The sequence below is a fragment of the Pholis gunnellus genome (genome assembly GCF_910591455.1).
Source record: "Pholis gunnellus genome assembly, chromosome: 22".
Taxonomy (NCBI): Eukaryota; Metazoa; Chordata; class Actinopteri; order Perciformes; family Pholidae; genus Pholis; species Pholis gunnellus.
Window position 1 is genome coordinate 14,873,092 of NC_136549.1, and position 14,598 is coordinate 14,887,689.

Sequence of the window (14,598 nt, forward strand, 5' to 3'; positions counted from 1 at the left end):
GTTGTCAGCTAACATTGTCTTTGGAGAAAATAGACAATTTGTCTTTATAGAGAAAGAAGTCTGAGAGAGGACAGAAGATGTCAAAGCTAGCGTTAGCAAGTGTTAGTTCTCCGTAGTCTCGTTAGTCATTCGCGGCCAAATTTAACTCACTTCCAAAACTACTGTCACTTTCCAAAAGGCTGACATTATTAACTGCAGCCACAAGTGGGAGGGTCAACAAACAAAATGTACCTCAGAGGCTACAGAGGGTTCACAGTTGAGGAAGGCTTATATCACCTTTAATATCCAAGAGAAACATTCAAGCTACTTTTGAGCAACAAACGCAATTTTTGCTCACAATTGTTTGAAAGAAATCCCTTGTATTAACAAAATACACAAACAAGAATCTATGTGCTTGTCTTTGCTAACCATCCAAATGTTTTGTCCAGATTATAAGAAAATAAGCCCCATAGATCAGTCTCACACTACCAGAGATAAAGACCTTAAGCTTGTTAAGGCCTCTTAAAGATTTTCTATCCTGCGAGACCATCCCTGCTGCTCTAGTTTGCCTCAGATATAGCCTCTGAATCAGACTTGTATTAAGCCTTGTTTCAAAGATAGTCAGAGGGTGGTAATTAAGACACCATGAGCACCACCGATATGGGAAACAAAAGGCTTCACTGTGGCTCCAACAGGTGTGAGCGCCGTCACGGTGCCGGGGGAAGACGCGGTAATAACAGGTTGTGTGTGCGCGGACAGAACAATTCAGCTGCTCTGCTGATTTACATGGTGAGCAGAGGTGGAGGTAGTTGGCATGAATCACCCGACAAGACAGGATGTGAGCTTGAATCTAAATGCAGCCGTTTATCAAATGCCTCTCATGCCATCACAGGTGTGGCTCATCCAGCAGCGGCGCGATTCATAACCGGCGACACATCCGACGTCCAGATAAACAAACAGGTGGGCCTGGACGGAGAGGAAACACATGAATATACACCTACAGAGTCCAGATCTCTTCCCCTGACTACACAAGTACACATACATATACATGACAGTTTAATCACTGCCATGCTCGTAATTTGCAACCATCTTGCAAAGACATTGTTGGTACATTCCCAACTCACAAAGCTGGTATCAATAGAGCCTTGCTGCAACCAAACTGAAGAGATTAACATACTGGATGATCACTAGAGATGCACCGATCGATTGGCTGCCGATGGAGGTTGCATGGACTTTCATTATGGTGCGTTTAAGCTCTACTCAATAAAATTAGTATTGGGAAGGTAAATCATAATGCGATTATGACGCGTTTAAATTTGATCGTGTAAAAAGTACAATCTTGAAGCAGATGTTTTCACAGCAATATAAAATAGATATTATATCGGGAGTTATGACCTTTTTAACTTCCTAAGACTAACATCAGCTATAAGCAGCTTGTAATATATAATTAAATATACAAATGCCAAGATACATTTCTTTTTTTTATTCAAAATTGTTTTTATTTCTTAATCATTTGAATGGTACCTTTATGCAAATAAACACTATAAATGAAAATAAAGATCATTTAAATTAACAGTTTACACAAGACGGTTAAAAAATATTTTTTGGGATGGTGATGAAAAAAGTTAGTCTTGAGACTTGTGTCAATTATACTTCTTTGAAAATTGTCAGGTTATATACATTTTTAATCTGAATCGGCCAAGAAAATTGCGATCAGTGCATCCCTAATAATCACTGGAGTTGTAAATCGACATTCTATAGTCGACCCACATTAGAACCCTCTGACCGCCACCACTTATCTGATAGTGGTTTTAGAGTGCAACCGAAAGCTTGAAACTGCAAATTAACTTTTTAACAAAAGCAAAAATTGTTAAAGCACGTAAAAGGCTTTCAGTCAAAGCCACTATTTAGTATCAAGAGTGAATCTCAATGTTGGATCATCCTGTTCCGTTTTTTCACTGTATGTCCAAGACTCTCACAACTCGTGGTGTCGTTGTGATTTGAACACATAATCAGCCCCAGAGCTCTTGTAGATGCGTCACATCACCACGTCAGTGACTTAGTCTGAAGCCTGCGCCAACAGCAGCCATGTGACGTCGGCAATGCACTTGAACCGTGGTTTTCTTTCATGAATGAACAGCCGGAGCTCCTACACTCCAGTGATGAGTCACGGTTCTGACCCTGCGTCCTTACAATGAAGGTGTTTGGCAACTGCATGGCTTTATATTTATAGCGTTTCCCCGCGATACATGACGCACACACACACACTCTCTAACTGGAAATGACTCACTCACTGGCTTTGTGAGTCTACTATAATTTAGTACAATACATCTGCATTGCCCTCACTTTAAATAAGTATGAGTGATATTACTAAATACAAGGAGGAACATGATCCAAGAGCAGCCATTTTCATCTTGATAGGAGGTGTGTGTGTGTGTGTGTGTGTGTGTGTGTGTGTGTGTGTGTGTGTGTGTGTGTGTGTGTGTGTGTGTGTGTGATAAGAGGAGAGGGTCGGGGTCTGGGAGGGGGGTTTGAGGGTGATAAGTATGTATATGTTTGTGTGGGAGGTGATGCTATGTTACTTGTAAACCTGTAAGGACAACTGTATTGTATGGAATTTGTGAATGAGCAATACAAACTGTGAAATTGGGAAGTTCAATTCCTTGTGTTGGAATATATGAATTATACCCAGACCCTTAATCACTCAATTAAAAAAAGAAACAGAGCACAGACATCTTCAGATTAAGTCACTTGGTAGATGAGGGTCAGTGTAAGTATCACAGTAATTTATGATCCTCTGTTACTATTATCATATATACCAGACTGATGCTTCACTCCAGCACTGAAGCAATGGACTCAGGAACTCACTCCCAACGGGCTGCAATGAGGCGCTGACAGGATGCATGGCGACGTCAAATCTTTATATGGCCAGAGGGATCTGGGCTCGAATACTTGCAGGAGATTTATGCCCTGTCGGCAAGGCTAAAGCTCCTTTATACCTCTGGCTGACACCAACTCCCACCTCAATTTGCAGGAGGTTGGAAATAAGCCCAAACATCGCTGTCTCCGGGGCGAGCTAAAGGCACCCAGAGAGCTGCAGCCAGAGCATTTCTCTGAGCTGGTTTCCTCACTGGTACCCTGTGTGCATGTGTGTGTTTATAGTACGACAACACACTGAAGTCTGTTTGCCAGAAATAAACCACCTGTTAACGTATGTTTTAAACAGCCTCAAATATGAGTTTTATTGTTTTTTATTCTCATCTGACCTGTGAATTAAATGTAATAAAGTGGCTCCTGATATAAAGGACCTCCTGGATTAAATCATGATTATTACAATTATCTGCCTAATTAATAACATAACAAAGTACTCTATTAATCACTTCAGTTAACTGAAGTGGTTAATGTGGCAATTTAAGTCCAGCTAGTGGAGGAAGAAGTACTCACATCTTAAAGTAAAAGCAAAATGTGATGTTTTTTTGTACATTTTAAAAGAACAACCGGTCAATCAATAAACTAATCGATAACGAAAATACTATTCGTATTAGCCCTAGTTTCATCTTTAACAACTATTTCATAATCTCATCATGTGTTTTTCACGTAAGATCGTTATCTGCAAAGCACAGCTGTCAAGAATATGTAGAGGAATAAAGAGTCCATCAAATGGAAAAATTCAAATAATGTACCTCAAAGTTGTATTTAAGTACTTGAGTAAATGTACTTACTTTCCACCACTAATCCCAAATGTCAAATATTGTAATCATATAATACCTCTCTTCACTGAACAACATTTATGTCTTTATTTGCAGTTTACCCCAGAAAAACAGTTATCTACTCTATTGTCTTTGTGTATTAATAATATACAGGTATTTCAAAACAACCCACTGCCTGTCTGAAACGCTATTGTTGTTTTTACTAATTTCATCATATCATGAAACAGATGTTTCTCTTTACTGTCACTGGATGTAAAAGACGGTTATTTGCACTTAAACAAGATAAAAAACAGAAATGTTTAGAATTTGATCAAAATGGACAAAACATGAAGCACAGAGGAGTTTGTTGTATCTCAAAGGCAGAGAGGAAATGTGTTTTTATCTCTCATGGTACTCACCAACAGACAATGTAATTTACTTCTCATTAAAGAAAATTGTAAATAATTAAAAGGAACCATGAGTGACGACATCACACAGGCTCATGACAGCCATTATGTTGGATACTGTGGAGTTGAATACACACTGAGGCAAATGGACATTTTGGAAACTCAGACATCATGGCGGAATCAAGACAGCCATTGTGTTTGAGCCTCCAATGGCTAAATTTACATGCAGGCATTCCACTCAATCAGCTGTTGATTTTCTGGTTAGAGTCGTAAACGTGTTAATTTATTTATGAACCATCCGCTGGGTGAGAATCAACTAATTAAACCACAGATGGACAAAAAATAAAAAGGAACTTACAAGGAGTCGGATGCCAGCTTCCTTCCTTCCTTCCTTCCTTCCTTCCTTCCTTCCTTCCTTCCTTCATGAGTAGGAAACCTTGGTTGTTTCTTCTGTAATACAAAGAAATGATCCTTTCAGACACAGAACAGAGAGTGAAAGCAGTAAGATAAAGTAATGCGTTAGCAGGTTCCTGACATAGTTTTAAGCCCAACGACTCAGAAAACATTTTATTCTGAATTGTTGTAGGAATTTAAATAAACATAACAGCAGTATTTACTGGGTGGTTTGGCCACTTGTGGGCAGGAAATATATATACAAAATATATACAAAACCTATTATGGCTTCATAAGGTTACTTGTAAATAGTTGTACGCATCTAGTGACTGTATGCACACAATTTCTCGCTGGTGTAATGTTACACGCTAGGTTTCTGCACCAACTACATGCATGTATAATAATGCATTAGGCCATTAATATTAGGCCACGTGCTAATGTATTGTACTCACTCAATAATAGCACACAGATCTGAAAAGTCCGGGGTTTTTTAGGTTGCATTCACAATCTTTGGTGGTTAAAGCCCTTGCATAGCTTCATATTGCACTTCCGTTGCCAGAATGCGTGCGCACACCTTCATATGCATCATTATTTATAAAGTGTAAAAAGGTTTACACAGAGACAGATTTAGTCACCATGTGACCGGCTCCTGTGAAGGGTCGGCTAAACCCGGAAGTAAACAAATGTCACCTGATCTCCATTGGCGTGATTGCAAGGTGGGGTGGAACCAATAGGATACGAGAGAGCTCCAGCTGTTACAAATGTCCTGCCCAAACGTATCTTAAATGTGCTGACACACATATATAATATATAATAAAAATAATAATAAGATTCCTTGAAAAGAGAAAAAGAAAACATCTCATGAAGGAGATTCTTATTATTTACTTTTTTTTATAATCAGCTCCATATATCAATACATGTGTGTTAAATTGAAGTCTGTTTAATAAAAAGGAGTATGTTATAATGAAATTAGATATTGAACGTTTTTATGTTTTGTGTCTCCAGCTGTGTGAACCGGTGAACAGAGAACAAACAATTCCACTTGCCGGATCTGAAATAAGCATAAGTATCAGTGAAGTTGTGGATTATGGGCTTTCACAACTGGTGGTAAAGTTGTTGATGATCTGTGAGTGTGTCATTATGTCGGGTATGTTGTCTGTTTGTTTATAACAAATGTATGAAACATGAAATGAATCCATTACAGTTGAGGTTCCATTTGTGCAACGTTATGCAGAAACAATTTTGAAAACATTTTCTCTCGGTGCAGTCAGAGATGCTCTCATTGACAAATGTTTCACGACTTCTTTACATCTTTCACGTCTCTGCAAGGTGATTGTTGAACTGTACTGAAATGAATGGAAAGTAATGATTGTAGACCGGAAATATTATAATATTATGCTTTGAAAGTGCTCAGTATGTTTTCTTTATAGGTGCCACCAGAGGACCACGCTATTGTTGTGTGCAAGTCTCAAGTCTTTGCACACAAATACCGAGTTAAGTCCCAAGTCAAGACATGAGGAGTCCCAAGTCAAGTCCCTAGTCCTAAGTCAAGTCTAGTCTTAGGGCAAAACTGATTATTACTAAATCAAAACAACAAGTCCCAAGTTGAGACTGAACGTCTCAAGTTGAGACCGACAAGTCCCAAGTCAAGTCTAAAGTCAAGTCACAAATCAATTCAAGTCAAGTTCCAAGTCAAGACCCAGGTCAAGACAGGCAAGTCACAAATCAAGTCCTGATCTTTGAGTTTCGAGTCCTGAACAAGTCATAATGCACTCTTGTGTAATGTCATGCCATTTCCGTCACCATCTGTAATTTTCGACGCACACGTTTTGCATATGAGAATAGACCTGCATGACTAATTACAATACAATTATCCTTTGGATAACTGAACCACATGATACATTTCCAGTCAGAGTTGAAAGTGTGGCCCTGGAAACTGTCAATCATGCAGCGCTTACATTGTCCTCTAGTCTTTGCTGGGTACTAATGAGCAGACAAGCCCCCCCTCGGTGAGCCTGCATCTGCTGCTCTAAAGGTGCAAACACGTTCCAACTCAACATGTGCATCATTATCTACATTTCAATCCCAAATGGGATCCATCTCAACAGAGCAGAAGTAGGCGTAGAGAGCGTGAATCAACATCCAGCAGCAGCTTGTTTCCAAATTAACTTGAGAGTTTTGGGAACATCTTGTTCTTTGGCGCAACACGCGTAGTCGATTGATGCACCGGTATGTCAAGACGCTGTCAAGTTGGGCGTTTTGTTCACAACAACATCATTACAGTGGGCGTGATGCGGCTGGAGGAAGGGGGGGGGAACTTGATCACATATGGCTTTTCCCCCAGTCTCTATGGTAACCTGTTGGCGTACTGCCGTGCCTGGAAGCCTTTTAATGGTTTGTCACGGCCATAAGAGCAAAACAGCGGTACATCTAGTCCGAGTCTGAGTGACAATCAAAAGCCACAGGAGAGAGAAATGTCCCCTTAGTCTGACTGCAGTTCACCGACTCGCTGTCGGTAAAGTGAGTCTGTTCCATTGAAAAAGTCAGTCTGAACGTATTCAAATGGTTGATTGTGATGGACACAGACAATAATATTTGGCTGCAGTTACATTAAAGTCTAACTTTCTGGAATTAAGGGATTTCCAATTAGTTCAAAATCAAATATAACGACAAAAGTTACAGAAACCTCTTCCTGAGTTATTTTTTGATCATTTATTGTATAAATATTGATTGCATTCATACACATTCAGTTATGTAATGTACTTTTTTTGTGTGTGTTGAAAGGGTTTGCTACAAACTGGCGCTCTGGTGCCACCTAGTGGATATAACATCTCAGTGCTGCACACGTTCACTTTCATTCGACCAACAGCAGGATGTATTTTAGGTAATTTTGGTAATTCAATTATCAAATTGAATATATGAATTGGGCTTTTATAACATCTTTGCATGCATTTAAATGTTTTTTAAAGATTAAGATAATTTTGAAGCCAAAAATTAGGACAGAAATTAGGTGCAGAATAGATTTAGAAACATGAAACACAATTTGTGAAAGGGGACACGAGGATGCTGGCAACATATATAAATCAAAGAAACTTTTGGTGGCCTGTCATTTGCTGCAGATTCCTTATTTAATTAATGAAAACAGAAAGTGAATAAAAACAGATATAGGAAGTTTGATTTGAACTATTTTGCCAGCCAGAGAATAGTTTGTGCAGAAGAGTGCATTAATAACCTTTTACACGTCTACCGACTGATGTTGAGTTAGAGATCAATGATTAGAATTATCTGATAATTATTCTGTTCAAAATATGTGAGGTTTGTCTTTGTCTTTCATTGCAAAAAGACAAGAGAGACAAATGAAGACCCGGGTCTCGCTGATTGCAGTTGAATTCCTTAAAGACATCCAACACCACTTTGCAAAGCTTCGTCCACTCTGCAGACTCTTTGGGTCGCGACCTGTCGGTCAACAGTTGGGTCTTTTTGCTAGAAATACTGCAGGCCTTCACCACTGGTCTAAATGAGTCTCCTTAAAAAGTCAGCTGTGCAACACCTGTTATCTTAACACAACCAAAGAGACATCCAGTATCAGTTCCAACAACAAAAGTTAACGTTTCTGTGTTGAGAGAACTTGAGAGACACTTCTTTCAAAAACAACGACATGATTGAAGAGGTTTATTGGGTATAAATGTAACAGCAGTTTGAGTTAGAAGAGATTATTTCACAATCATGAAAATACTGTCAAATCGTGTTTTGAAGACTTTTAAACTCTTGAGCACAATTTTTAGAATACATGTGGGAGAAAAAAGATAAACCCACAAATGTAACATCTGTACAAGTGGAACTAGTGTTGGTTTACAAAGATAAAACAACCACAAAGCGCTGCGTAGTGGAGTAGTGAACTCAACACCACCACACATCAGGTTTAATAAAGTCTTCAACCAAACCACGAGTGAATACCAGCAACATTAAGTTAGAACAATCAGATATTTCAAGATGTTATGGCTTAATTAACTTCATGGACTTCAGTCCCCCATCAAATCCACACACAATCCCTGGCATATGACACAGTCCAGGAACAACTTGGCAGTCCCGTTGCTGGTTGAGGGACCCCTCACTTCCAGGAGCCGGACTTGCCCTTGGCCCCGCGGGTGGTCTTGGACGCTTTGGAGCCCCTCTGGTGGTCGCTGACTCGGTTTCGCAGCAGGTAGATGTCGTACTTCTGCCTCTTGAGCTTCTCGGCCAGCTCAAACTTCTCCGCGTGCAGCTGGTGGAGCCACTGCCACAGGTCCTGCGCCTTGTCCGCCAGCTTCTCCTGGTTCAGGTGGTCGATGTTGAGCGGCTTCCGGCGGTCCATCAGCGCCTTCTTCTTCTCCTCCCGCGCGGTCAGCTTCTTGCCCTTCTTCTGGTCCACCTTCTGCAGGTAGCCGCCGAAGGACTTGTTGGTGAATATCATCTTCTTCTTCGCCTCCTCGTCGGCGCGCAGCTTGGCCGCCTCGTCCTCGCGCCTCGTCCTCTCCTCGGCCAGACGCGTTTGGCGCTCGCGATCCAGCTCGGCGCGCACGCGTTGATGCTCCGCTCTGTCGGAGCGCCGGTGCTCCATGCGGCTGCGCAGCGCGAGCAGCTCTTCCTCCTCTTTCTGGCGCGTGGAGAAATGCGACTCGATCAGCGTCTGCAGGTCGTTGAAATCCTTTTCCAGTCGCTTGCGGTGCAGGTCGTCAAAATCCACCTTCTCGCCATCAGGGAGCTTCGGAGGAGCGATATTTGGCACATAGGTCGTCTTGGGCCGCCACTTGGAGTCCTCCTCGTGCTCATTCTCCTCTGCGTGCTTTTCTGTCTTCTCTGCTCCATCCTCCTGCTGCTCCTCTTCTTCTTCTTCCTCTTCTTCAACTTCTTCTTCCTCCAGCTCGCACTCCTCCACTGTTTCCTCGGTGTCTGACATGATGGAGGCTTTTTAGGGGAGAGACAGCAGGATGAACACCGAGACCAGCTGGTGTCTTGCTCGGAAGAGATGACTGGGGTCTCTGGACGTGCCGCTTGGGGGTTTTTAAGGGGTTTGCCTTCTTTACCATGTGACCTCCAAAGTCTCCAGAGTGGAGGGTCAGCAGCAGGGCGGATTTTGAGACAGATGGAGTAGTCTATTTTCTCCTCACCAAACCTTCAGCCACACTTCACACCCCCTCCTCTCTGCTCTGACCCTGCAGTGCCTCCTCATTCCTTTGTAAGGACAAGATGAGAGACTATTTCAGATACACAACAGATGCGCACACACGCTTGTGCTTTCCAGTCCCACAATGCAACTCAGAAACAAATGACACGCATACGTTTAAAGGCCTACTGGAAGAAGAGGATAAACAGAGAACAATGTACTTCAACTCTAGCCTTTAGATATTTCACGCGCAGTTTGGGGAACCTGCTAATCCACCATGACGGTTTAAGCCACCGTGGTGTTTTGAGGAGTTCCATTAACAGAACACATTGCACTCTTTAAGTGCATCAGAGCCGGGGGGGACATTAATGAGGGGAAGTTACAGCTGTCACATTCTCCAAAATGAGTCACCACCTTGAATGTCCTATTCTCAAACTAGCATTTTATTTTGGGGGTTTAAAGAAATAACTCTATAAAGAGGACATCGCTCTTAATTCTTTGTCTGTTTTAGGCTTATATACTGATATAAAGAAACGATGAGCGTCACTGCTGCGGCCGTGTCTCCACTTTGGAATGTAATTAAAACATTCTTGCTATCGGAGGCTTTCTGCTCTGAGCACTGCGTTGGATTAAAGTCTAATTGCTCCCAAGCTGCAACGCTTCAATGCCGGTGTCAAGAATTTATGTTCCCAAGTCTTGAGTTGTGAAGTGGAAAGGGACGAACGCAGAGGATGAGATGACTGACGGGGGGGAGACAGGTGCTCCGTTGCATCTGAGAATTCAAATTAAACTGTTGCATTGGCCCTCCTTGGGATAAACGTCATTCTGCTGTGGAAGATGACAGGTTATCTCCAGGGGCTTCAGTTCCAGTCTTAATATAAGTCCTCTGGAGCTCTGGAGTGAGGATAGGTTAATTGTGGCCTTAAGAAAAACAAATTGATCTGCTCATGAGCATGTGCCCTGACTCATCCCAGAGAGGACTGAACCCAAAACATGCCTGTGCACAACAGCAGGCGGTCCCAGTATAATCTTAGTTGCTGGTGGCGAGGGACAACTGTGTCCATCAGCGAAGAAAGACAACAAAGGCTATAAATAGCTGCTGTTTAACACACTGCTGAACATATAGAGTGATGCAGGGAAACTAAATGCAACATGGTTTGTGATCAAATAAGTTCTTGCAGAGGTTGACGTCCTTAATCAGAATCAGAAAAAGGTATATTGCCAAGTATGTTTGCACAAACAAGGAATTTGACTTGGTGATTGGTGCATGACAAATGCAGTCCAACAGTATCTATAACGGTAGACTTGTTTTTGTAAAGCGCCCTTCTAGTCGTCAGACGTCAGTGTATGACCTCGCCTGTTCAAACACTGATGGGGGCTCCCATGCAAGGTGCCACCTGCCCATCAGGACTAAACTAACTCACATTCACGCCCATTCATACATTGATTCATACACCGATGGCGGGAGCCATTTAGGGTTTAAGTGTCTTGCCCACATCGACATGGACTGGAGGGGCCAGGGATCAAACCCTAATCTTCCAACAACCTGCTCTACCTCTGAGGCCCAGGAAAACAGGAAAAGTCTCTATCTCATGGAGAAAAATACCCAACTCATACATGCAGGCAACACCGGGTGAACAGTGACCTCATCTGGTGAAAATCATACACAACAGTGAAGCGTTTTTCCAGCATTTTCCAGAAAATACAGCGAGCATCTTTCCGTTGAAAAGACAGAAACAAATATTTACTTTTGGACTAGTTTTGAACGTCTGATCACCGGTGACCATAGTCGGTTTCTAAACGTCTTTTCAACAGAAAGATGCTCACTTGGATATTACACAGCATACTTTATATTGTTTGTATATTGCTGAAAGCCAAACAACAATGCTTTGACCGTCTTCCTACTTGTACATCATTTTGTTTTACCCACTTCCTGCCAATTTAAACTGTGTACAGCCCCACTCGCTGTCCGTCGTGTATTTTACATGTTGTTTTGTGACACGTTGATGTTGTAACCGCATTTTAGCCGGTTGTAAAGATGGTGAAAACAGGTCTCAGACGTTCAGACCCAATTTCAACCAGAAATCAACGTTGAAACCCGGGTTGGTGCTCACTGGGAATAAAGGAAGCATTGAAGCACCTTTCCTTAGCATTTAGAGAATTCGAACAGCTGTTATCAGGGTGGCCACTTAGATACTTCCGGGTCATTTCACTCGGAACCTTCCTAAAGGATTATTCGACCGCAGCTGCGGAGGATAGAACAAGTGGCGGCGGCATTAGATGGTCCGGTGGGCGGGACTGAATGAGGCTGCCCCACATGCCTCTCATAAAGGTTTCCTCCTTTGCTCCTCGGCTCCTCCCAGCGCCTCCTCTGCTGTTATGAAAGCACAACAGTGGGTGTGATAACCGGAGTCCTTCGGCTGCAGGGACTCGGAACCTGGTAAAATGACCTGTTTTATAATTGTTTTTTAAATATTAACCTCTTAACACACTCTCTTTGTGTGTTTTCTCTGGCACTATCATCACGTCTTGCAGGATTTTCTTCTTTTCTGTGTCATGTGTTGTGTGTTATCAAATGCATATGTAACAAGCCAGCAGAGAGAGGACACAGTGTTCCCTCTATTTGTTCCAGCCTCTAATAACTGAGGACGTTACATATTCATGCATTAACTTTACACTTCATTTACTCTTGATGCACATAAATATACTGCTGCTTTCTTTATGTCTTTGCAGTTATAGAAGGGTGCAGTGACAGCTTGCTTTTGGGTCCAGGAGTCTGGAGCTGCAGAGAATTTGGTCTTAAGTTGGATTTGAAGCTATGAGTGAAATTCTGAATAAATGAATTACTTTTTATTTACTAGCGTTTAAGCCTCCTGTAGTTCAGTTATGCACAGCCTGCCTAAGATGAAGCTGAGGGGTCGCAACGTTATTAAATAGATAGAAACAAGAAAAACATACTTCTGCTACACTAACAAATGAGTTTTTTTTTTTACTTTTTATTAATTTTTTACCCTTTTTCTTCTCAAATGCTACATGGAATATAAAAAAAACTGAATGTCAATTTAGGTTTCAAGGAAATTGTGATACTTATCAATTCATCATATAGACCAAAAAAATAGTTTAATGAATAGAGAAAAGAAACCGCATATCTATAAGAAATGAAAGTGTTTTATCTATGAGGGATCACAAGAAGTCACTTTTTTAATGAGTCAGAAGACAAAAAGTGTGGGAGTCACAGCTGTAATGAGTCCTGCTGGAGGTTTTTAAACTCTCTCAGTGTTTAATGCGTTTCTTAGACACTTTAGGACCTTCTAGGCTCACTTGTACTTCTCCTCCATGCAGGTCCACCATGCTGCGGGTCACCACCGCCTCGCTGTTGAACTACTGCCAGAGGTTGAGGCTCCTCGGCCCGCCCTGTGCCTCGGCCTCCACGGGGACCTCCCCCAACAAAAGACCGGAGAACCAGCTCACAGTGGACTCCCTCTATCAGCTGTCGGTGGACATCCGAAAGGTGCGCAAGTTCAAGGCCTGGGTTCTGTCCGAGGACTCCGCCTACGTGTCCGAAACCGTCGACCTGCTGAGGGACATGGGCGCGGACGCGACGGCGATCACGCTCATCCTGGAGACTCACCCAGAGGCGGTCCTGTGTCGCCCGGAGGACGTGGCCGCCCAGCGGGACCTCTGGGTGTCCGTGTGCCCCAACAGGCGCGAGCTGATGAGCATCGTTGAGAAGTTCCCGGCGTCTTTCTTCACATTGAGTCATCATGGCAACCAGCGGGCCAACATCCTCTACCTCCAGAGTCTGCGCCTCAGCAACAGGATCATTGGCAAGCTGATGGCCAGCGCCCCGCAGAGCTTCGGTCGACCCGTGGAGCTGAACAAGGAGGTCATCCACACCCTGAGGGAGACCTACCTGGACCTGGGCGGAGACGAGGTCAACGTGCGCGTCTGGCTGCAGAAGCTGCTGAGCCAGAACCCGTACATCCTGCTGCGGCCGGCCGAGGCCTGGAGGGACAGCCTGGGCTTCCTGAGGGAGCAGGGCTTCACCACGGAGGAGCTCCTCCACCTGGTCTCAAGCCTCAGAGCCTCCATCGCGGAGCTGCGGCCGGAGGCCATGCAGCAGGCGCTGGGCTACATCGGGGAGGCTCTGGCCTGCTCCAAGGACGAACTGAAGCACACGGTCACCCGCTGCCCGGCCATCTTGTACTACTCCCTGCCCACCCTGGTGGGGCGCTTCCAGGGACTGATGGATGTCGGGGTGAGCGCGGAGCAGGTGAAGGAGTCCCCAAACGTCTTGGAGCTCACCACGCAGATTGTGCTTTATCGTGTCCAGAAGCTGGCCTCCTTCGGGTACGACGTGTGCTTCGGCAGCCTGGACGTCATCGTGGGAACCAAGAAGGACTTTGAGACGAACTGCAGCCGACTGCACCTGCGGCAGCAGCGGCCGCTCTTCAACCCGGTCGCTCCCCTCAGATCTGCTGAGGAGTGACCGTTCACAGGTTGATGATGTCTTTTGTGAATGTTATTTGATGCAGATGTTGACAAAGAGGGACCTCCAGCAATACAGTACTTGAATTATCGAGAATCGCTGTGTTATGAAACTGTGTTTCAGCCTGTGGCCTTCATCAGGGTTTCTTTGATGTGATGCAGAGGAACACAAGAGGAACATAGTACTGTATATTATGTCAGAAAATATATACCGACAAAACATTGACGTGTGGAAATGAGTGAATACTGTAATTCACAAAATGATTGTGGTTTGAGAAGCAATAAATGCACTTCTACATTTTGTATTTGTATGAAATCGCTGCTTTTCCTCTCTACTGATTCATACTTTATCATAATCATAACTTACATTTAAATGGTTTGTTTGTTAGAATCAAACCAGAGCTTTTTTTTATTGGAAGTCTTCTCCAAAGTTAAAATGTATTACGATTAAACAAAACATCTTGAAAGAATAAGACTGAAAGCATTTAGTATATTT

The 14,598-nt window shown here is 43.1% G+C and overlaps 2 protein-coding genes across 2 annotated transcripts; one reads left to right on the forward strand and one right to left on the reverse strand.

The window, feature by feature from the left end:
• Positions 1-8,579: 8,579 nt before the first annotated feature.
• tnnt2c (troponin T2c, cardiac) lies at positions 8,580-9,407 on the reverse strand (the record flags this gene model as incomplete). The annotated part of the gene is made up of 1 exon (XM_079184181.1): positions 8,580-9,407. One exon carries the CDS (start codon positions 9,405-9,407, stop codon positions 8,580-8,582), a length of 828 nt encoding a protein of 275 aa, XP_079040307.1.
• Positions 9,408-12,002: 2,595 nt separating this feature from the next.
• LOC306713720 (transcription termination factor 2, mitochondrial-like) lies at positions 12,003-14,326 on the forward strand. Its single transcript, XM_079183530.1, has 2 exons — positions 12,003-12,054; positions 12,957-14,326. The coding sequence occupies exon 2, from the start codon at positions 12,964-12,966 to the stop codon at positions 14,101-14,103; it is 1,140 nt and encodes a 379-aa protein (XP_079039656.1). The 5' UTR covers positions 12,003-12,054; positions 12,957-12,963; the 3' UTR covers positions 14,104-14,326.
• The last annotated feature ends 272 nt before the right edge of the window (positions 14,327-14,598 follow it).